The sequence below is a fragment of the Exserohilum turcica genome (assembly GCF_000359705.1).
Source record: "Exserohilum turcica Et28A unplaced genomic scaffold SETTUscaffold_9, whole genome shotgun sequence".
NCBI classification, from domain to species: Eukaryota; Fungi; Ascomycota; class Dothideomycetes; order Pleosporales; family Pleosporaceae; genus Exserohilum; species Exserohilum turcicum.
Window position 1 is genome coordinate 1,247,558 of NW_007360310.1, and position 22,474 is coordinate 1,270,031.

General features: G+C 52.4%; 8 protein-coding genes across 8 annotated transcripts; 2 read left to right on the forward strand and 6 right to left on the reverse strand.

Annotated features, from left to right (window-relative positions):
• Window positions 1-4,873: 4,873 nt before the first annotated feature.
• Window positions 4,874-6,220, reverse strand: SETTUDRAFT_24505 (uncharacterized protein; the record flags this gene model as incomplete). Its single annotated transcript, XM_008033003.1, has 3 exons — window positions 4,874-5,027; window positions 5,081-5,876; window positions 5,947-6,220. 3 exons carry the CDS (start codon window positions 6,218-6,220, stop codon window positions 4,874-4,876), a joined length of 1,224 nt encoding a protein of 407 aa, XP_008031194.1.
• Window positions 6,221-6,572: 352 nt separating this feature from the next.
• On the reverse strand, window positions 6,573-7,752 carry SETTUDRAFT_166400 (uncharacterized protein). Its single transcript, XM_008033368.1, has 2 exons — window positions 7,520-7,752; window positions 6,573-7,420 (listed from the first exon to the last, which is right to left on the reverse strand). Exons 1-2 carry the CDS (start codon window positions 7,566-7,568, stop codon window positions 6,858-6,860), a joined length of 612 nt encoding a protein of 203 aa, XP_008031559.1. The 5' UTR covers window positions 7,569-7,752; the 3' UTR covers window positions 6,573-6,857.
• Window positions 7,753-8,099: 347 nt separating this feature from the next.
• Window positions 8,100-10,808, reverse strand: SETTUDRAFT_166401 (uncharacterized protein). Its single transcript, XM_008033369.1, has 5 exons — window positions 10,728-10,808; window positions 10,436-10,671; window positions 10,253-10,386; window positions 8,286-10,203; window positions 8,100-8,235 (listed from the first exon to the last, which is right to left on the reverse strand). Exons 1-5 carry the CDS (start codon window positions 10,774-10,776, stop codon window positions 8,146-8,148), a joined length of 2,427 nt encoding a protein of 808 aa, XP_008031560.1. The 5' UTR covers window positions 10,777-10,808; the 3' UTR covers window positions 8,100-8,145.
• A 303-nt stretch (window positions 10,809-11,111) lies between these two features.
• On the forward strand, window positions 11,112-14,923 carry SETTUDRAFT_144188 (uncharacterized protein; the record flags this gene model as incomplete). The annotated part of the gene is made up of 2 exons (XM_008033370.1): window positions 11,112-11,234; window positions 11,297-14,923. 2 exons carry the CDS (start codon window positions 11,112-11,114, stop codon window positions 14,885-14,887), a joined length of 3,714 nt encoding a protein of 1,237 aa, XP_008031561.1. The 3' UTR covers window positions 14,888-14,923.
• Window positions 14,924-15,103: 180 nt separating this feature from the next.
• Window positions 15,104-16,087, reverse strand: SETTUDRAFT_166402 (uncharacterized protein). Its single transcript, XM_008033371.1, has 3 exons — window positions 15,948-16,087; window positions 15,692-15,764; window positions 15,104-15,578 (listed from the first exon to the last, which is right to left on the reverse strand). Exons 1-3 carry the CDS (start codon window positions 16,018-16,020, stop codon window positions 15,341-15,343), a joined length of 384 nt encoding a protein of 127 aa, XP_008031562.1. The 5' UTR covers window positions 16,021-16,087; the 3' UTR covers window positions 15,104-15,340.
• Window positions 16,088-16,671: 584 nt separating this feature from the next.
• SETTUDRAFT_35884 (uncharacterized protein) lies at window positions 16,672-17,533 on the reverse strand (the record flags this gene model as incomplete). Its single annotated transcript, XM_008033066.1, has 5 exons — window positions 16,672-16,781; window positions 16,830-17,235; window positions 17,288-17,359; window positions 17,410-17,418; window positions 17,501-17,533. 5 exons carry the CDS (start codon window positions 17,531-17,533, stop codon window positions 16,672-16,674), a joined length of 630 nt encoding a protein of 209 aa, XP_008031257.1.
• Window positions 17,534-17,811: 278 nt separating this feature from the next.
• SETTUDRAFT_35885 (uncharacterized protein) lies at window positions 17,812-18,443 on the forward strand (the record flags this gene model as incomplete). The annotated part of the gene is made up of 3 exons (XM_008033067.1): window positions 17,812-17,814; window positions 17,870-18,231; window positions 18,287-18,443. 3 exons carry the CDS (start codon window positions 17,812-17,814, stop codon window positions 18,441-18,443), a joined length of 522 nt encoding a protein of 173 aa, XP_008031258.1.
• A 1,891-nt stretch (window positions 18,444-20,334) lies between these two features.
• SETTUDRAFT_166405 (uncharacterized protein) lies at window positions 20,335-22,214 on the reverse strand. Its single transcript, XM_008033372.1, has 3 exons — window positions 21,687-22,214; window positions 21,169-21,636; window positions 20,335-21,116 (listed from the first exon to the last, which is right to left on the reverse strand). Exons 1-3 carry the CDS (start codon window positions 22,098-22,100, stop codon window positions 20,484-20,486), a joined length of 1,515 nt encoding a protein of 504 aa, XP_008031563.1. The 5' UTR covers window positions 22,101-22,214; the 3' UTR covers window positions 20,335-20,483.
• Window positions 22,215-22,474: the final 260 nt, after the last annotated feature.

Genomic DNA, 22,474 nt, shown 5'->3' on the forward strand with positions numbered 1-22,474 from the left:
TGTGTGTGTGTAGTGTGTGTGTGTGTGTGTGTGTGTGTGTGTGTGTGTGTGTGTGTGTGTGTGTGTGTGTGTGTGGATGTAGTGGTTAGTGGTTAGTGGTTAGTGGTAAGTGGTTAGTGCGTGTGGTGTGTGCGGGGCCGGGGCCGGGGCCGGGGGGTTACTGTAGGGAAGAGAGAGTGTGGTGCGCGTGTGCAGGCGGTAAGAAACTGGGCTAAGCAGGGGTAGTTGGGGGGTAGTGGAGGGTGGGAAGTCCAAGGTCAGATGAGTACTTGTAGGCATATTCTATTTACTTTTACTTTTACTTTTACTTTTACATTTACTTTTACATCTACATTTACTTTTACTTTTTTGGGTTTTGTATTGTGTTGTGTTGTTCATATGAGACTGAGACTAACAGAGAGACAAGAGAGGCAAACCATGATATCCTTATTTCAAACATTAATTGTTGTTGTTGTTTTTTTGGGGGTTTGAATAGTATGGAACTAAGATGAACTGCGTTATGTATATGTATATGTATATGTATTGTATTATATTATATTATATGCATGTTTTGCGGAGGTTGGTGCGTTGGGTACATGTCGAACTATCCTTGGGGTTATGGAGGTAGAAAATGGGAAATGGGAAATGGGAAATGGGGAGAGCGAGCCGCTTGTAGGTTGTAGGTTGTGGCTTGTATGCTGTATGCTGTATGCTGTATGCTGTATGCTGTATGCTGAGTGGAATGGGGGGGGGGAAAGAAAGAAAGAGGATGTGTTGGGATGTTGGGATGTGCGTCCGGTGAAGAAAAAAGGCTTCATTCATGATAGGATGCGCTCGCTGGCTGGCTAGCATTTCTATTTACCCATGTACATAGCCAAGTGCGGCTTGTATACCGTACGACGTAGATAGATGGTATACGTACTTGATTTAGCGCGTTATGTAGAGTTTAGATGTAAAAGAGGTAAGGAGATAGATTAAGAGATAAGGGCTACTTTTCTCTCTCTCTGTATGCCTATGTAAGGATATTAATGTAGTGTAGTGTAGTGTAGTGTAGTGTAATGTAGTGTGGTGTAAGGTGTAAGGTGTGTGTACTCTCTCTTCTACTACTACTATCTATGTGTATGTGTATGTGTATGTGTAAGTGTGTGTAAGTGCGTCTAGCCTAGACTAGTCCAGACTAGTCCAGACTAGTCCAGATTAGGAAGACAAGGACAAGAGATGCACACGGAAATGTGAATACATGTAATGTATCCTCGTTTGTTTTGATACATTCCTCCTACCTAACTATTTACACCAAGACGTCGCTAGAAGACATATATACATGCTCCATCTCAGCATCACATATCACGCATATCGAAACCTAACACTTTGTTCCCCTCGCCTCGCCTTGCCTTGCCTTGCCTTGCCTTCCCGCTTCCTTGATTCACACCTACCTACACCTACCCTACCTACATACATACGTCGTGCATGCGCATACGCATCTGCATCATGCATGCATGCAGCCACTTTGAGTCTCTCTCTCTCTTTTAGCAGCCAGCGAATCACAATGCCACAAGGCGTTTGCAGCAGGGATGTCGGGGGGGGGGAGCGAAGGCGTGGGCGCTTAACCAGGGCTGTGGAGACGGGCGGCGCTAGGGATTTTTTTTTTCCTCTTCCTTTCCTTCTTATTCTTCGTCTGATTCAGTGACTGAGGGTGGGATAGGCTGTTCAGGTGTCGGTGTCGGTGTCGGTGACGGCGACGGGTAAGGTGAGGTCATGTGAAGAGTGGTGTTGGGTTGGGTTGGGTTGGTTGGTTGGGTGGGTGGGTGGGTAGGTGGAGGCGAGATGGAGGCGTGAATGGGGGGGATGGAGGGGTTGGAGATTGGAGATGCAGCCGGTGAGGTTAGTTGGAGCGAGGGGTGCGCAGTAGGGTGCCGTTGCTCTGGGACAGCAAAAAGCCGAGGTATCATTGTTGCTTAGTTGTGGCAATTCAGTTTCTCCCGTATGTATGTATGTAGGTATTATTGCAGTTACACAGTTGGGATTTTTTTGCAGTGCGTGGATACGTGTAAGTGGTCACGTCTTGGCTTCACATACTGTAGGTGTACTTAGTCATTTCTATCCATCACTCTACACCTACCCTACCTACCCCAACCACGCCCACTCCAATTTTCGTATCCCATCTACATCATACACTGCGCGCACATCACACCCTCGTTACAGCACACATCCCCGTCACACATACAGCTTTCCCTCGTCCTACAGCCTCGCGCCATGCACACATCACCCCAAGCGTAGCATTGGACCGAGCCTACTGCCGAACCATAGTCGGAGCATGTACACCTAAGTGAGGGAGGGAGAGAAGTGTGACAACAACACACACGCGGCACGCTCGCCTCGCCTCGCCTCGCCACTCCTTCGCTTCATCCTGTCAATAATGTCTACGAGTCGATGCATGTGTGCGGCACACGCCCTTCGCATATCGCGCATAGCATGCCATGCCATCGGGATCCCATCGAGCTTCATCGGCTGTTAGGGCTAGCAGTGGCCATGGTGGCTTTTTGCGGCGTCTGTCCGCGCTTCTGCCTCTGACTCTGTGTCTGCCAAAAGGATCAAGGACAAACCGTGCCGCAACCGCCCAGTTCATCCCGTGTGTTAATGCCGCCTTTTTTCAATCTAGCTGATGTCGCCATGGTCTTGTTGTGGGTCGCAAGAATTAAGGGTTGCTGTTGGCGATGCGGCAAGGTGATATTGGCATTCAGATACAGTAAGAGAGAGGGAGAGAAAGAGGCACAGCAACGTCAATGCTTACTTACTTAGACGCGCGCTCGCTCGCTCATATCTTCCCGACGCGCTGGATGTGACGATGCGACGGGCTGGGACTGGGGGAGAGACGCGGGCGCGGGCGCGCGGGCCTGAAAAAAAAAAGCTGGGCGCGCTGCCGTCCCGTGTCATGCCCAAGCATGTAATAATGAGCAAAAACGAGGCCAACCGTTTCTCTCATGGCCCTTTGACACGTGCCAAACAAACAAAAAAAAAAGGGGGCAACTCCCATCACAAAGGGTATTTTGTGGATATGACCAAAAAGGAAAAAAACATCACAACACGAAACCACGATACGAAACGAAACCATCAAAAACCATTGGCAATAATAATAATAATAATAATAATAAGAAAAAAAAATCAAATTCGGTAACATCCGTGCGTTTCGCTCTGTTTTTCTCGCGCTCTCCTCCGTCCTTCCTATTCCGTCTTGCCCGATAAAATAGAAGATAAAAAAACCTACATACATACAAATCTGCCCTGCTATATGCCACATCTACCCCTGTAATAACAATAAGTGTTGGGTCTTTTTTGAAAGCAATAATGCACGAGCTGCAAAAAATATCGCACGCTCGTTCACATGGCTGGAATGGTACATGCCCCCCCCCTTTTTTTTGACATGCATACAGGCATCCATGCAAGGCTTGTATTAGGTATGTAGGTATGTAACGAGGTGTAGTGTTGGCGTGGCGTGTGAAACCCACACAAGAAAGTTTGACGCTTGGGACCTGACTAGTTGTGTTTGGGGAGGTGGATAAGGGCATGTAGATAGGTAAAGGAGAGTAAGGAAAAAGGGAGAGGAGACTAACTTTATCTCCTGAAATGTCACGCTCGTTTGTTTCAAAGGGTGCGTGTGCATGTGCATGGTTGGCGCCAAGGAAGGCAGGGCAGGGCAAGGGAAGAGGAAGAGAAAGTAGAAGTAGAAGAGGAAGGGATATCCGGTCCCACGGCAGAGTGTGTAGATACTAAGGCGCTGGTATAGCTAAGGGAGAGGGGGATAGCGAGAATACGAATTGGATTGGATTGAATTGGATGGGATAGGATTGGGTTATACTACCAATGATATGAGCCGTGTTTGCGATTGATTGCTATGCTATGCTATGCTATGATGTGATGTGGTGAGGTGAGATGAGATGTGTTGTGTATAAGAATAAAGGTACCATGGCTGTAAAGTCTCTAATAAAAGAGAAAGAGAAAGAGAAAAGAAAAGAGAGAGAGAGAGATGCACTGTGGCATGCCCAAGTATATCGAGAGATATACTGTGATTATCGCATGTACAGTACAGTAACACATGGTCTTTTGCTATACTTCTTCTTCTTCTTCTTCTTCTTCTCAGAAACATCAACTAACTAACTAACTAACCAACTAACTAACCGATTAACCAACTAGCTATCTATCTATCTATCTATCTAGATACTCGCTATCTTCATGCCACCCCCCTCTTCCAACATCCAAACATCCAAACATCCAAACATCCAAACATCAAAGACTCGGGCCGTATTGTTTCCAATCTCACTCTTCGTCCCAGACTGGGCTTGGTTTTGACTTTGATTTTGATGTTTGATGTTGACTTTAGCTTGACAGTGCTTGTTCTGTCATCTTACATCTCACAACTTACATCTCCCATATACATGCGATTCCCGGCGCCTTGTTTCTTATTATATTGGGTATATTTTGTCCTGATTCGAGTGGAATGCGATAATGTGACGACGAGGAGGCATAGACTATGCTGTGCTGTGCTGTAGTCGTGATGGTGGTGGAGGAGATGGGTTCAGCAGTCAAATTAAAAAGCCATAGATGATTATTTCTGATGATATAAGGTGAGGATGGTGGTATGTAATATACACAACTTCACACAAGTACATATACTCCACACAAGCACATCCATGACCGCAAGACTAAAAACGAATACTTAGTCCCGTTTGGTATGTAAATAGAATGAAATCTAAATTCCTCGCTGTGATACTACATCCTAGCTCGCATGGAAAGATCGAAAAGGGCCTACTTAGTTAACTACTAAACCCTCACTGATCCGCTACACATGCTCAAACAACTCTACCCGCCCATAGCAACGCCCATTCGTCTCTCTCATTCAGTCCGATGCCAGCTGGATCTTGACTACAAGCCCAAAAATCTGTCCGACCTCGAATGAAGCACGGATTGCAGCCTTCCTAGTGAACATGTCGACATGTGCACTTCTAGTCCTCTTGACAGGGTCGCATTCAGAAAGGAGGGTCATGGCGCGGCTATGTGTGGTGAGATTAGAATCTGAATCATCGTAATGGGCTGCAGTACTTACATGTCTCTCCGGTATTTAGAGAAGAACATGCGGATGTCTTTCAATTCCACATCGGCAGCGAGGTTGGACAGGATGAGGCGATGTCGGAGGTGAGTCTTCTTGAGTGCGTGGGTGTTCTCTTTCTGAATCATTGTTTTTTTCTCTTGTTCGGACGTGCATGTGTTCATGCCGCTGCCAAATAGATACGTGCACCAGGCGTTGATCTCTTCCCATTTGTAACCAGAACTCTCGAGCATAAGTGCCACCACGTATGTGATAATATCAGGATCCAGTGCTTCAGCTGTGTCGCCCTGGGAATGTTGGTGGCTCGTTCCCTTCACCCCCGCAGTAGTCATGGTCCGAGTTGTAAGTAGAGTATTCTGGTCTTCCAGTTTGTTGGAAAGTGACTGTCCTGTTGCTGATTCACAATGTACCGCCTCAATGTCACCATCATCTTTATATCGATCCTGACTCAGCACTTCCTTTTCCCTATTGAGATCTGCAAGCATAGCCTTCGGGTCGCTAGGGCTATTCACATCGACTTGATCAGTGCCTGGTCTATTTGCAATCAAAGACTGTCGGTTGATCTCTCGAATCATTTCCCGTGGGTCATCGACAGACTCGGACTTGTTTGTAGACACTTGATCTACTCCTGCTAGTCTAGCACGATTCAGATCTTCGACATCGTTGCAGCCGTCCTGAGTACCGATGTTGGAAGACCTTTGCACCGCGCATCCAGGTTCTGCGACTAGAGCTGTAGCATCAATGTCATTGTCCGCATCATTGCTTTCGCATCGGTCGGCCTGCTGCTGACCAGCTGTACCTCATTGTCAGCCCCGTAAACCCGCAAAGCGTCTCAGCACAGATACGCAACGTCATCGCAATACCTGTATCTTGCAATTGGCACCCGCCAGCCGCGCTCCCGGAATCCTCGTCTTCATATTCGAATCCGAGACTGCTACGGCGAGAACCGCCAGTGTGAGGAAGCTGCGCCTTAGAGGGGACTGAAAGCGTGCTTTCCAACGTGTGAGTAGGCATTGTGGGCGTGTGCTTCGACGGCATGTTGGCTCGATCTCGCAGGATGGTGTCTTGGTGCTGGCTCGCTCGGAGTAGAGTATCGGTGATGCTGGCTAGCTGGCGGTGCAGCAGGCTGCTTGCCATGTTGGGAGTGGGTCGAGTTGTCGCTGCTGCCACAGCTATCGCTGCTTCCTCGTTTGTGTAGATAATGCCTTGCTTTCTTGTTTTGCTTCGTAATCAGCGACTGGGATGGCAGGCTGTTGTGAAGCTCGGCGATTGTTTACTGAGGCAAGTTTCTGGTTGCGGACTTGCTTCTCACAAGTGAAACATACTGTTCTCTGTACAAGCAGCTTCTGCGTAAAATCTTCGCATTGGATGTTGTCGCAGATGATGGGACTGGCGTTTGTTTGCACAGCCAAAAGAGAAGGCAGCCTAGACCCGTCTTCACTGCCAGGTTCACTAAAGTATGCTGTTAACACGGCAAGTCGAAATCATAAGTAGTCCTTTGAATATTTGGCTTGTACAAGACAAAACCGAAATCCAGTTGCTTCTTCAGTGCTGCTGCAATGAATAAAACATGACATAGCCAGAATATAGACTATAACTTGAAAGCCATGACCCAAGCAAATGGTATAACCCTTGCATCCTGTGCCACTGGCATAACACCAAACGTACCCGCCATAGAAGAGAAATTCAATAGGTAAACCTACCCGAGGCAATCAGGTATTTTGAGACTAAAGACTTGCTCTCCAGAAGCCCAATCTCACGCGCATCCTCAACCCTACAGCTTCTTCTTGCCCGCGACCTTCTTTTCCTCAGCCAAGCGCTCAATCTCCTGAATCTCCTTCTCCTCAGCCCTCTTGGCATACCACTGTCCAGCCTGCAACACGAGTACGCCCACCAAGACAAGCGCCAAGATTGTGTTGCTGGCTGCAAACACGCGCAGAGTGTCCTCCCTCGAGATGTAGTCGCCCTGGTCTTCTTCAGTCACTTCGCCTGGCGAGGCCTTGTCCAAATCGCCATAGATGCCGGCCGTCACGACCCTGAAGCCCTTGACAATGTTGGTCAGGTAGACGGTGATACCAGCCATGTAGAGCACAAGCGAGGCGCCGTCAAAGAGCATGTTGGCCTGGTTGGGCTTGAACAGCTTGATGAGGAAGCCGAGGATGCCGGTGCCGATGGCCAGGTTGAGGATGCGCGAGACTATGGGGGGCGAGGCATAGAGAAACTTGATGTGTGACTCGAGAATGTCGAAGTAGGATGCGACGTCAGTGGGCGTGGTCCACAAGACATTGTAGTCGTAGGGAAGCTGCGCAAAGAGGATGCCGAGGAAAAAGCATGTTGCTGTGTGCTTGTTAGACGCTGCATCGTGCGCACAGTCGACCACTGCGGCCTGGGCTGGCCTGGGCTGAGGCTGACAGGCGAATTGAGGGGCCTACGTACGTCCAACCACCATGAACTGCGCAAAGTTGTTCGCTGCGCCGGGTGCCATACTTGGGGTAGAAATGCGATTTACAAAGCCTAGGGCATGCGCGCCGTCTGCAGGATTGTTAGAGGCCAGGTGGAAGCGGGCGCAGGCTTATCGTCGCCGTCCAACTAACCGCGAGGCGCAAGAATTCTTGATTGAGGTAGCCTCTTTGAGAAGGTGAGACCGGGATCAAGACGTGGGTGCAAAAGGCTCGTCACGGTGCAAGCAGTAGGCCCGAGTTCTGAGCTGGCTGCTGAGGACGTCGTGATATCCGGTGTCTGCGAAGCTGAAGCAAGCTCTCCCACGCCCGCTCTTCGCCAACGACCCCGCGAGGGTTCACGCCGCCAAGTACGCCGCCTGGCTGCAGTTGCATGCCTTGGCATGTGGCCGCATAACAACCGCACGCCACACTCTTCGCGCCGTCTGCAGCCTCCAGCCTTCATCCTGGAACTCAACCGCTTCATTGTATGCTATATGCGACCCTGTATATACCTGCAAACACGATAGACATGCCCTGCGCGTCGCTTGGATATCCAACGCCTTGGTACGCCATGCCCAGAAACTCCCATTTGCGCTGCCACCGTTTTCCTTTACGCGTAATCTAGAAGTCATTGTCGGCATCCATGTCTTCGTCTTCCATGCCAGCCTCGATGAAGACAAGCCGTGTTCCCTCTCCGGTAGTTTGCCAGACCTTTTGAGCATTAGCACACGGTAGCTTGCATTGCATTGACAGGCACTTACATCGAGCATGGCGTATTCGTCAATGGCCGATTCGAATTGGTCCGCGGTGAAACCCTTGGCCAGCACTCTTTCTCGGACTCTGCGGAGATCGAGCTCACCCCTGGTGCCATCACCCACAGCCGCAGCACCACTGGCCTCCATGGACTTGATGAGGTGGTAGATCTTGCTGCTAGGAGTATGGTCGTCCCGGCGGTTCTCGTCGGCGTAGAGACTGGCCTTGCTGACCTCTACAAGACGGAGAGCCTCGTCGACATCTTCCGAGATGACCTGTTCAGCAAATCGCAGACGTGCCAAAGCTTGGGCAAGGCGGAGCACACCCAGGAGCGTACGCGGTGACGTGTGCGTAAAGGCCTTCTTGTTGCCGTCGTCACGCTTCTGTTGCTGTCGCATGCGCACGTAGGCGCCCACCATGTAGTCTGCCACCTCCTTGGGCACAGTTGGTCGGTAGGACCTAGCACGCGCAACCCACTGTCGTACCTCGGCAGGGCTGAAGATGATGCCCCCAGGCGCTTCAGGGTGCGCGTTGTGCATGTGGACGTGCGTGACGTGGCGGGCGAGCTCTTCGTCAGAGTCGCGGGCGGGGGTATCTAGGATGAGGAAAAGAACGTCAAAACGAGACAGAAGGGCGGCTGGGAGGTTGATGTTCTCAATCGGCGACAGGCGCGGGTTGTAGCGGCCGTACAGCGGGTTGGCGGCTGCAAGAATCGACGTGCGAGCGTTGAGCGTCGTCGTGATGCCAGCCTTGCTGATGGAGATGGTCTGTTGCTCCATGACTTCGTGGATGGCTGTTCGGTCGCTGTCGTCCATCTTGTCAAACTCATCAATGCAGCACATGCCATTGTCGGACAAGACAAGAGCACCTCCCTCGAGAACCATCTCGTCTGTTACCGGGTCGCGCATGACGGCAGCCGTAAGACCAACACCACTGCTACCACGGCCAGTCGTGTAGACACCGCGAGGCGCAACCTTGGTGATGTATTTGAGCAACTGGGACTTGGCCACACCGGGATCACCCATGAGACAGACGTTGATATCACCACGGATGCGCATACCGTCTCCCACCTCTTTCGTAACACCGCCAATGAGTTGGAGAAGAAGCGCCTTTTTGACATCGACATGGCCAAAAATCTCAGGCGCAATGGATCGCGAGAGGTATTCGTATAGCTGGCCGGTCCTCTCGAGCTCGTTCATTCTTCGCAGAGTAGGCTGGGCAAGCACAATGTCGTCGTAGGCCTTCTTGTGCTGCAAGACGTATTGTGCTTCGAGGTAGGTATCGGTAAGAAGACCTGCGCGGATCGCCTTGAACCCAGTGTAGGGGGTTGGCAGGAAAATACCCGTGCAATCAATGACATCTCCGGGGTTAATCTGGCGAACCAAAGCGCCGTGGCAGTGGATGGTGAGCTGTCGAGGAATATGGCCGACGGGCACCTGGTCGGCCATTTCTTGAATCTTGACTTCCTGGAAAGGCAGGAATTTGGAAGCACGGGTAGACAAGAACAGCTGGCCCTTGGTCTTGTTGCTCTTGCACTCTTCCGAAGGACACTCTACAAGTGGGGTGAACTGCTTCGTTGTCACGGGCTGGAAGGCTTCGCCACCGCAGCGGTCGCACGAGTAGGCGTTGACTTGTACTGCAGGCTTGACATCCGAGACCCTTGTTGCAATACCGCGGACTGTGATGAGGTGGCCCAGGTGCTCTCCGCGCACGTTCCGGACGGCGAGGGCCTTCATACTGCGCTGGCTGCTGGAGCCAGATGGGACTCTGGGCTTGAAGTTCAGGGTATAGCGTCGCGTCAAGGCCGGGGGAAACATGGACTCTGGGGCAGCCTGGGTGATGTCGTCGACGCCCTGTAGCTCCTGCATCCTCTCGTTGCGCTTGGAGCGCTGTGTCATGATCACGTCGAGCACGTCGTCTTTGAAGCTGCGCATAGTCAGTGCTGGTGCTGCAAAAGTCTGCGAGGGCATCGCACTTTAGTTCTCTCGTGGGCGCCGGAAGACACTGGTCGACTGCGCGCGAAAAGATGTCAATGTAGTGATGCGCATTGCGCTCGATGGACTCGATCAACCTCAGGTTGTGCTCGTCGTCGGAAGTTGCTTTCTCGTACTGGCGGCTATCAGCTGTGCGACGCTGGCTGTGCTTGACCGCCACTCACAGCCTCGACATCGTTGAGGTCTATCTGGATCTCGTCCCGCATGCGATTTGCGACTTCCTGCAGCTGGACCATGTACTTCAGCTTGGACTTGGTGCCCGCGTGGGCGGGGTCTTGTTCGTCATCGACCATGTCATCCTCGTCGTCGTCGTCATTGCCGGAAAGGTTGAGCCCCTCGAGCTGGTCTGCAGCTTCGGCCGAGGTGGATTTGTAGTTTTTGAGAAAGTCAACAAAGGCAGCTGTGTGCTGTTATCAGCTGGGGGCATGGTGTTGAGCGCTCGCGCGGTGTACAAACCTTCCTGCTCGCTGTAGTTGACTGGCGCACTCGTGGTAAGCAGCGCCATGGCGTCCGAGATGAGAAGTGCACTGCGTGGAAGAGAGGGCCGGGAGGGTGTGGGTGTTTGCAGTGATATCTCGGGGACAATTGCAGCGGGGAGGGATGCGCGGTAGCAAAATCGGGGCTGGGCGCGTTGCCAGCTGGTGGAGCGCGTCGACCCGCGTTTCCAGGGCAGTGCGGCCATTGGACCGCCGCCAAACTGCCGCCCGCCACCGCCCCAGCGCCCATCGGCGCCGACGACCTCGGCAGGCGGATGAAGCTCTGGGGATGTTGATGGCATGATGACGGCCGCCATGCGCTAGCCCGCTGCCTTTCCTTTCCATTCCTCCCCCAACACCAACCATGCCGCCCAAGAAGCCTGCGGGCAACGTCGTCCACGCCGAGATTGCCGTCCAGCAGTCGCTCAAGAACTGCCTCGTCAACCTGCCGCCGTCGCTCGTCTCGGTGCTGGTCAACGCCAACACTGTACGCAACAACATGTGCCGCCCTGGCTCTCCACCGCCGCCCAATGCTGACCGCGTGTCCAGGTCGCCCAGAATGTCGTCGTCGAGCTCTCGTACCGCCAGCCGCCCCCTCCCGGCGCTTCGGACAGCAAGAACGTCGCGCCCAAGTCAGTCTTCATGGGATGGACGGGCATGCAGAGCAAGCGCAGGATTGCGCCTGTAGTGGGCAAGGACGGATTGCGAGGCAGCCCGGCCGTCAGCCAGCAGGATCTTCCTGCCGTCGAAGTCGATGCGACGTTTGCACGACTGATCGGTCTCCAAGACGGCCAGAAAGTCGGCATCATACTGCATCTGGACCCTCCCCAGGCGCATACCATCAACATCGAGCCATTGACGCCGGTCGACTGGGAAATGATCGAGCTGCATGCCCAATTTCTCGAGCTAAACTTCCTCTCGCAGATCCGCGCACTTCCCAATCCCCAAGCCCAGTCGCCGCATCCCCTGACGCTTCACCTCTCCCCTACTACGACCGCCAACATTACAGTAACCTCCATCACCCCTGCGCCGGAGAACTCGTCTCCTTTTGTGAAGATCTCTCCCGACGCCGAAGTCATTGTTGCGCCCAAGACACGTCAAAAAGAGAGAAGCTCGACGCGCGAAAGCCGGAGCGTAGGCGCTGCTTCGAGAAAGAGTGGAAAGAGCGCTGCAAGCACAGTTCGGCGGCGCAGCGGTCGCGAGGAGGCTGTGAGCAAGGGTGTCGTCTTCTTGCGCGGTGTCGACCGGAGCGTGGCTCAGGAGTGGTTCGATGAAGAAGACGATGCAGAAGCCGAGGGTCTGAAGGTCTGGGTCGACAGCGAAGTCCTTCTGACAAAAGCACTGAGAGGCGCTACTTGGGTTTCTGTGGCGGTCATCAAGCCTGCAGGACTGCAAGAGCCCGTCGACATGTCCAAGGAACAAGAGCAAGAGAAGCCTGCGACTCGCGTGGTAGCAAGACTCGTAGCATGGGAAGATGCACCGGATAGCCGTCATGTGGCGCTTTCGACCGACCTCTGCAAGGTGCTGGGCTGCGAGAAATTCGTCGGCGGGCTCGTCCGGATCGAAGCTGCTCCTGCGCAAACCCCCAAACCGCCCGCCATCAAGTCACAGGGTACGAAAGAGTCGCGGGAACCAATTGTGAAGACGGTCAAGATTATGCCTTTTGCCACGGCCGCGTCAATCAGCAACGCATCGCTCAAATTTGGCGGGGAATCCAAACAAGACCAAGAAATTGCCATACAGAAGATCAAAACAACATACGGAAAGAAGAACGGTATGCTGGACGGACCAGTCACAGATGGCATGATACTACCGCCAATCAAGGATTCCGAGCTTGGCTGGCAAGGAGGCATTGTCAAATTCGATCCACCATCAACAGCTACTGGAGTGTCATGGGTCCTCTTTCCCGAGAGAAAACCGCCCCTTGAACTAGGTCAGGAGGTGCCAGTACCTTGGAGCTGGACAAAGGGATGGCAGCAAGGCGAGCCACTCCCCGAGACTCCGGCACATCTGGTTGGAATTGATCCTCTGATTCAACAACTGAGATCGCATCTAACGCACAACTCATCCGTCCTCCTTACCGGAGGACTTGGAGCAGGAAAGTCCGAGTGCGCCCAGCTTCTTGCGCACCAGCTTCGAACAGAATACCTGTTCAACACCATATACTTCCCTTGTCGCAAACTGGTCACAGACGAGACACGTGTTACGACCATCAAGGAAACGCTCAATCGGCTGTTTGCCTCGGCATCGTGGGGCGCGAGGGGCGGCGGAAATGCAGTTGTCATTCTGGATGACCTAGACAAGCTATGCCCTGTGGAGACTGAGCTCCAGGTCGGCAACGAGAATGGTCGAAGCCGGCAAGTCAGCGAGTGTTTGATCAGCATCGTCCGCCAATATTGCTCCATGGACTCTGGTGTAGTGCTGTTAGCCACGGCACAAGGGAAGGAAGCGCTAAACAATGTCGTCGTCGGCGGTCACATTGTTCGAGAAATCGTCAGCTTGAAGGCACCGAACAAGGACGGCAGAAGAAAGGTCATGGAGATGCTAGCTTACAAGGACGCTAAGCCAGAGTCCAAGGAGAAGGTCAATGGCCATGCCTTCCCAGCCTCCCCAACAGACAGTCGACCAAGCACTGCCCATCGCAGCCATGCCAGCATCGACAGCATACCAAAACCACCTTCTGACGAATATGGCTTCGCTGTCGACCCTACCATCGACTTCCTTGATCTTGCAGGGCAAACAGACGGCTACATGCCCGGTGATCTTGTCCTTTTGACTTCGCGCGCACGGAACGAAGCACTCATTCGCTCCGTCACATCCACATCACCTACCGTGTCTCTTACTCGAGAAGATTATGCCCAGGCCCTCTCAGGTTTCACCCCCGCTTCGCTGCGCAATGTCACCTTACAATCTAGTACCACAAAATGGGACTCAATCGGCGGTCTTCATAACACACGGCAAATTCTCATGGAGACTCTTCAATATCCTACCACATACGCTCCCATTTTCGCAAAATGCCCGCTGCGTCTGCGCTCAGGTCTTCTTCTCTACGGCTACCCCGGGTGCGGCAAAACACTCCTCGCCTCTGCAGTGGCAGGTGAATGCGGTCTCAACTTCATTTCAGTCAAAGGTCCGGAGATCCTCAACAAGTACATTGGTGCGTCTGAAAAGTCAGTCCGTGATCTCTTCGAACGAGCCGAAGCAGCACGACCCTGTGTTCTTTTCTTTGACGAGTTCGATTCGATTGCACCAAAGCGTGGCCATGATTCTACAGGTGTGACGGACCGTGTGGTCAACCAGCTCCTCACACAGATGGATGGTGCCGAGGGTCTTTCAGGCGTATATGTCTTGGCCGCCACCTCACGCCCAGATCTCATTGACCCTGCCCTGCTCCGTCCAGGTCGTCTCGATAAATCCCTTCTCTGCGACATGCCCGACGTGGAAGAGCGCATCGACATCCTCCGCGCCGTAACCGCTAAACTACATCTCGCGCCCAGCGTCCTCTCGTCAGACGCCACTGGCCAAAACCTCCGAGAAATCGCCAGCAGAACAGAGGGATATTCAGGCGCCGATCTGCAAGCCGTCGTCTACAACGCACAGCTTGAAGCCATCCACGACGCCCTCGGCGACATTGACCCCTCAAAGCTCGACGCAGGCGGCAACAAGAAAGACGGCAGCGGCTCTGCAAAAGACACAAAGGGCATCCCCGACTTTTCCTACTTCCGCTACGGCGACAACGACGACAACGCCGGACCCTCCTCCTCCGACTCAGCAATGCGCACCTCGAACCAAATCACCGAGCGCGCAATGATAGCCCAGAAAATCGCCGCTCTCCAGGCCCTCCGCAGAAAGCAAAGACAAATCCAGCGCTCCGCCAGCGGCGTCGTGGATCCCGCCAAAGACGACGCCAACGACTACAACGCACATGACGCAAAGCAAACAGATGCTGGCGAGCGCAAAGACCCCCAGATCCAGTGGAAACATATCGAGTCGTCGCTTACCTCGGGCCGCAGCAGTATCTCGGCCCAGGAAAGAATGAGGCTCAAGCGCATCTACACTGAGTTTGTCGATGGTCGAGACGGCAATTTGCCCAACGGGCAGGGTGGAACGGAGATTGGGGGCAGGAGCAGTTTAATGTAATGTAAATTCGGGCGAGTAAACTGCATTGTATCAAAGATTTGGGTTTTTTTTTCATGGCTAAGCGCGAGTTTCTTCTTTTTGTTTGCATGCATACATTCATGTCCCATGTCTTGTTCTTGTTCAAGTCATTCATCCAAGACTTTGATAATAAAAGGGGGGGGGTAGGAACCTAAAGTGAGTATTTGTGTAAGGTAGCACAAGAAAGAAAGAAAGAAAGAAAGAAAGAAAGAAAGAAAGAAAGAAAAAAGACAAAAAGGCAGAGAGAGAGAAAGACAGCTAGAAGAATAGGAGAAAGACTTGTCCTTGATTCATGTATTTCGTGTGAACAAGAACCCTCCCCTCCTCCCTGGAAAGAAGAGAGATACAAATATGTGTATTATTCCACTCGGTAACACACACCCTCTGTTTTTCCTTCTCCCGCCTTTCTCTCTCTCTCTCTCCCATGCCACAGTTCTACTTGGAAACCACGCTCTCCAACTTGTCCTTAGCCTTATCCGCCTTTCCAGCGAGCGTGGCGTCGCGGCCGCCGAAATTCCAGTAGTTGAGGTATCGGTATCCCTGGACGACTTGCGAGGTGAAGTTGATGGCGTGGCAGCCAAAGAGCAGGTAGTTGGCTGGGCTGACGGCCAGCGCGTAGCGCATAAACGTTGCAGAGTAGAGCGTCAGGGCGCCCGTCATGCGGCCGGAGATGCTGTTGGAGAGGGAGGGGATGTGTTAGCAAGAGTGAAGGGTGTGGATCTTTGGAGGGAGGAGGTGAAGTCATTTGGGTAGAAAGAGAAAAAAAAAACAGAGGCAAAAACGTACATTTCGGGGTCTTTGCTCATGTCCGCAATGGCCGCGATCGGGATTCCAAAGTTACTCACTGGGCCCCAGAAATCTGCATTGCCAAGGTCGCTGTTAGCATTTCCTGCCCAACGAGAAGTATTTATTGCATTTGCCCCTTGTGTGTTCTCCCTCCATGACTGCGGCACATGTCGTTTTGTTCACAGACATGGGACGACGTTGCGGTTGCGGGTGTTGGTGCGGGTGCGGACTCCGAGGAAGCGGGTTTAAAACGTACGGGTCGAGCAGATGTAATCCGTGTACTTGTTTGAGCGAATCTTCGCATTGAGGGCTTTGATTGCGGCGGCCATGTTTGCGACGTCCCTGTGCTCGCTTTTGCTGGCGGTCAAAAGGCTGTGTGCGGCGGGCGGGAAGGCGTGCGGAGGTAAGCTCGTGGTCGTGGGCCGCGCGCAGTTTGCGAGATGCGGAACGGGTTCGAGTGCCAAGCCTCAGTTGGGGCCGAGCGAACTGCCCTCCGGGAACCCGTAACTGCGATGGGAATGCGCGGCGAGAGGGACATCACGTGCCCATTAATACCGATGGTAATTCCGGGAAACAGGGCATTGGATTGGTTATGGCTGTATATAGGCAAAATCATAATCAAAAGCAATTCAAAGCATAGCTACATCATCCAACTGACAGCGGGGATTCTTGCATTCAATGGCATGTTGTGACTGCTTCTTATTGAGGCTCTCGAGCCGTTGGTATATCCTAAACCCTCCAACCGAACTGTACACTTTTGAATTCGGTATGCTCATCCTGCGAGTGCTATTTGCAGTGTTTGAGCACAGCTTCAATCTTGGAGCTCTTGCGGAGCCCATGGTCTGCTGGACTTTGTCTTATCAGTCCCCCGATGCGCTCCTTGATATTAGCAACCTGGTTGCGCATTGCTTTCACAGCTCGCCATTCCAATGCCTGTTTCTTTTCGTAGTGTTCCCTTGTAATTGCCCGCTGCTGCCCGTCTACCTGCCACCGAATCCTGGAGGGCCACCACGGCCAGGGAAGCCAGGCGGTCCACCGAAGCCTGGGGGTCCTCCAAAGCCGGGAGGTCCACCGGCGGGAGGGAATCCAGCTATCAAATGTTAGCAAGTGTCACTTAAATCGTTTGGGAGAAACGTACGTGGTCCACCAGGCGGACCTCCACGACCTGGGAAGCCAGGTGGTGCAAATCCTCCAGGAGCACCAGGGAAACCACCTCCAAATCCAGGACCGGGAGCTCCGACACCAGGAGCTGGTCCAGTCAAGCCAACGGGCAGACCACGTCCAGCAGGACGAGCAACACCAGGTCCTGCGGCCAGCGCTGCAGCAGTCGAAGGTCCAGAGTTTGCTCCAAGTCGCGCGGCAGGATCCGCAGGCGGTGGCCCATCGACTGAGAGAGAGATGACGTGGGCACCGCGGATAATGGTGAGTCCAATGGCGCGTCGCTCTTCGGTCTCGGTGACTTGCTGGGTTGCGCCCGGGGCGGCTTTGCCCTTTCTTCGTGTACGGCGGAATTCTTCTGTGTCGGCGAGTACGAGGTTCATGTGCTAGAAGCCGCGCGTTAGTTTAGTGCTGGGCAAGTGAGCATGCGACACTGACCTTGTCGAATGCGAGCATCTGCCCGACCATTTGCCTACCATCTTGAAGTGTAACCTTCATGCGGTAGTTGATCTAATCTCGGTAAGTTGGGTGCGATTGTGAGCGGAATCTGGAGCGCTTACTAGATTTTGCTACATCATCAGGCGTCAGTCAGTTTCTATGCGCGTCTTTCCCTCAGGTCAAGGCCTCGAGCTGCGGAGCGAATTCACTTACCATCTTTCCCTGGCGGTTGGCGGCGCCAGACATGATTTGTTTTTGCGCGTCCGAAGACGACTTGAGCTCAGGAAATGGGTATACGAGGTTGTGGAGGAGCTGTCCCCTGTAGTTGGCGATCGGCGGGGCGTATGAAGCTGTTGTTGTTCGCAAGACAAAGTTCATGTTCGGAGCTCTCGCAGCCTGGCACGTGACCAGCCTAGGCTCGCTTATTCGAGCCCTCCACAGCGCCAAATTCATTTCGAGACTGCGAAATCAACTCCAGCGACTTCGACAGCCACCACGCCCACTAACCTCCGCAGTCAATCACCATGGTACGCAGCGCACATGGACTGCAGTTTGCAGCGCTCAAGCTAACAACAATGGCAGACCGACTCCAAGGCCTCCAACCCCATGCGGGAGCTCCGCATCCAGAAGCTCGTCCTCAACATCTCCGTCGGCGAGTCTGGTGATCGTCTCACTCGTGCCGCCAAGGTGCTTGAGCAGCTGTCCGGTCAAACCCCCGTCTACTCCAAGGCCCGCTACACCGTCCGTACTTTCGGTATCCGAAGGAACGAAAAGATTGCTGTCCACGTTACCGTCCGTGGCCCCAAGGCCGAGGAGATTCTCGAGCGTGGCCTCAAGGTCAAGGAGTACGAGCTCCGCAAGCGCAACTTCTCAGAGTCCGGCAACTTTGGTTTCGGTATCAGCGAGCACATTGACTTGGGTATCAAGTACGACCCTAGCATTGGGTATGTGGGATCTGGGGAGTGAAGAAGAAAAAGACATTGGCTGACTGGAGCGCAGTATCTACGGTATGGACTTCTACGTCTGCATGACCCGCCCTGGTGAGCGCGTCGCCAAGCGCAGGAGGTGCAAGAGCAAGATTGGCCCATCCCACCGTGTCAACCAGGCCGAGACCATCAAGTGGTACAAGAACCGATTCGAGGGTATCGTCCGATAAGCGTATCGACGGAGTGGTGAAGAGGGAATGAAGTGAAGATTCTGCACGATAACCAGCATTTTCGGTCTCGGGGGTTCGGTCCAACGGAGTCCTGGAATGTATCTTACAAAAAGAGCAAGCATTGAACTTGCGGCCTATCAATGGAGCTTGACCTTGTCTCGCAAGAGCGGGTCCACGATCACATATACAATGGAGGCTTCACTTGGGTGAATGTTCCGCATAACCATTGTGTGGTCATGTATCTTTGCTGGTTGCTGTCTGGTCGTGATGTGTGTTTGGAAGTAACTACTAACCCGTAGGTCTTGCTTGTCATTGCTTGTCGTAGACGCATGAGTGCTGTCAGTCACTGTCATTGTACTGACTGGAAGTTGTCAGCGCCTGGATCGAGTGCTGTAAAATTATGACATCACTGACGATTCCACGGCAATAATTTTAGTCCAGTCGCAGAGGATGAACTTGGCACTTATTCGTAATTAGCAAAGTATCCTTGGTGTGTATGTCTCGTCAGCAACACTCGAACCCTACTACATCACCATACACATAACAAGGATCTCATCACCATTCCAAGAAAAACCACACCTAAACACCAATCAAACCCCTAATAATAATAATAAAAATTCATCCAACAAAGTCATCACCTTGTACTCCACACCCCCCCATGCCCATGCATGAATCTGACATGTCCTTACCCATTCGGCTGACCAATCTCCCTGTTTTCCGTTCCCTAAATCACAAAACTCTATACAGTAACAGCATTACGCTTACACTAGCGCCTAGACATCCCCACCTCTCATGTACATACATGGAGTACTGCAAATGTTCTGGAGTTGTACATTTTTTTTCTCTTTCCTTTTTTTCCTAACCTCTCTGCAAAGCCGGCTTTGGCCGTAGCTGATTTTCCTTTTTTCTTACTTTCCCTTTGTCACTCTGGTTTTTTTGCTACTATCGATCGCTAAACTGTTCGATATATGCTGTGTTTTTTTTTGGAACTTTGCCTTTGGATAAGGAAAGTTTGGATCCCCGCTTGATACCTTTGAGTAAATGACTACTCTCACCCACTACTACTATTATTATCATCGATACTACTATCATGGCTCTCTATATCTCTCTCGATCGCTATCGCCATCTCTCCATTTCTGTATCGTTTGTTTCTTGACGAGATGGACGACAGCAGAGATGAGGATGGAAATGGAAATGGAAATGCAATAGAATGCCAACAGACAGAACAGAACAGATGGAGCAAAGAAACGAAATCAAAATCAAAATTGCCTTACACCTGAAAATTGAAAAAAAAATCACTCTACGTACACATGATGACGCGCTTGCATAAACGTGATGATGCTCATTCCCGCTTCCTTCCTTATGCATCTGGCATGAATAAAATTAAAATATTGGAAATAATAGGAACACCCTTCGCACCCACTCTCCCAGTCTCACTCTCACACTCGTAACGCTATTCTGTGCCTCAAAAACACATAATACTCATTTATACAATACGCACACACACACACACACACACAAATATCTACACGCCATCAACACTCCACTCCAACCCCCCTGCAAGCGCGCACCCAGCTAGCCAGCTCCAAAACATCACATCGCATCACAGCACAGTACATTCCAGCGTCTCGCCCAACACCCTCCCTCCCTCCGGGCATCATCACAACCACCCTGTCTCCCCCCCTCGCGAGCAACAAGGCCGCAGAAAAGGTCTTATTTGCGTAATTTCTGCCGTCTGGGGGGGGGGTCTAGGCGCTTAGATTTGAAATTCTGCATGCTTACTTACTTACTCACTCAGTACTAACTACCGTTTATGCTATTGCTGCTGATACTCCTGCTGACACTACTGCTATCGCTGATACCGATACCGCACCCTCATGTGCGATTTTATCTGCTCGCTACACAACCATGCAACCCCACTTTGCCGCGCGGTTAATATGGTTCAATTTCGCAGATATCCAGATAAAGGTTAGAGAAGAGAAAGGAGAGGGACGAAAAACGATGCGCGCTAAATCACAATACCCAAAAAGCAACTTTTATTTATCGTTGACCAGTGACTGCTGGGCCAAAGTCAAAGCCGGCGGGTGCCGGTGGGTGTTGCTGTTGCGTTGGTGGAGGGTATGAAGGTGATGCTAGCGGGGTGTAGGCTCCAGGAATGGGTACAGCGTCGTATTGCTGTTCGCCTGGAGCAGCACCAACGTGGTCGTTTCTCCTTTCCTGGAATGCTGGAGAGGGCAGCGGGGGTGAGACAGTGTTTGTGCGTGCAGGTGCATCGAAGCCTTCCTGCTCAACCCTGGGCGTCGCACCAGTGACCTTGATTGGGGGTGCCTGGAGAGTGAAGGGCTGGGGCTGGGCAATCTCACGCGCGTATGCGTATTGCACCTTGTCGTTTTCACCGTTTTCAGCCGCAGAGTGCGGGTCCACGTACATCGGGTGGCCTGGCGGTGGGCGCCAGCCGCCGGAGCGAGGAGACATGGGACCGAAACCAGGAGTGTTGGGTGCGGATTGCGAACGCAGTTGAGCAAGGTACAGATCGGAACGGGCACGGTCGCGCATGGCCATGGACTTGCGGAGCTTGCGCTTGGACCAGAAACGGTAGAAAACAATACCGTAAATGGCGATGACGAGGACCTCGATGACGACTTCAATGATGCAGCAGACAAGAGCCCAGTTCTGATACATGGTTAGAATCGATCATGGTACGGAGAGATAAGATGGTGCTTACCTGAAGACGGCACACGAGGGCATAGGAAATGTCGTCCTCAAAGAGATGTCGTCGCTTATTATCAACACATGACCAGCCCCACATATCCTTGTTGTTGTTCTGGGCTTTACTTTGGTTGAAGACGGCTGCACCTACACCCCACATGACGATGCTGAAGATGAAGAATGCAACGGCGAAGACGGTGTAGTAAGCAGCCACCTTTTCAGCTCGGTGGTGGCCTCCTCTCCAGTAAGCAATGATGACGACGACCGACATGAACAGAGAGATGCAAGCGATGGTAAGCAAGAGGACTTGAGGCCAGACTTTGGTGTTGTCAGCCCATGGTGGCAGGTTGTTTCGCGGTGGCAAATGCTTGGTGGCGTTGAAAATGGAAAATGCAGTTGCGATCATGGACAGAACAATGAGTGAGCATGCAAAGTTGATGCCTCGGAGGAAGATCTTTGCTAGCCGTACGCGTACTTTGATTTTCTGGTTTCTGTTAGTGACTGCATATGTAGAAGGCTGCAGTAGAGACATACCAGATCCTTTGCCTGCTCCTTGTCGGTCATTGCCTCGCGCTTCTCAAGCTGCTGCTCTTCCCGAAAGGTAGGGCTCATGATGGACATTGCGCCGCCTGGGGTCCGTGGAGGGGCGCCAGGTGACTTCAAAGCACTCTTGAGAGGAGTCTTTGGGGTTGGCGGAGGAAGGTAGCGTCGGTCGGTTTCCTCCATTTCGACTGATTGCATGTAGCCAAAGCCGGTGTCTGTGATCTGGGGCTGTGGCTTGTAGTGGTTGGTAGGGTACTCAAACGGCGACCGAGGAGGGTCGATGGGCGAGTGGACTGAGGTTGCTTCGGCGAAGCGAGCTATGCGTGGCGTCCGGACGTCGAGAGACTCTTTGGAGTTTCGTCTTTCAATCGTAATGTGAGTAAGCTTTTTATCGTTGGCGGCCATGCTAAGAATATCCGAGGTTTACTCGAAGGACGTTGCGAGGTGCATCAAGTTGGGGCAAGGGAAAGAAAACAACGACTATAATCCAGCCCAGCTTAGACCAGTCGCGAAGGGGGGGTACAAAAGACAGTTGATAAAAACGACGCGCGACGAATTACAATAAGAGACCTGCTGGAGAAAGGGAAAAGGCGTGGCAGTGGGCGAAGCGCTGGGCTTTTGAGCCGGGGCGCTTGGAAAGCAGCAACGGTCGAGGATTGGATAGTGGGGAGCACGGATGGTGGCAGGTGGGGAGAGGTAACGATGGGAGAGCGGGCGGGTACTTACAACGTTCTAAATGTATAGCGGCTAGAGGGTGGCAGCTGGCACGACTGCAGGAC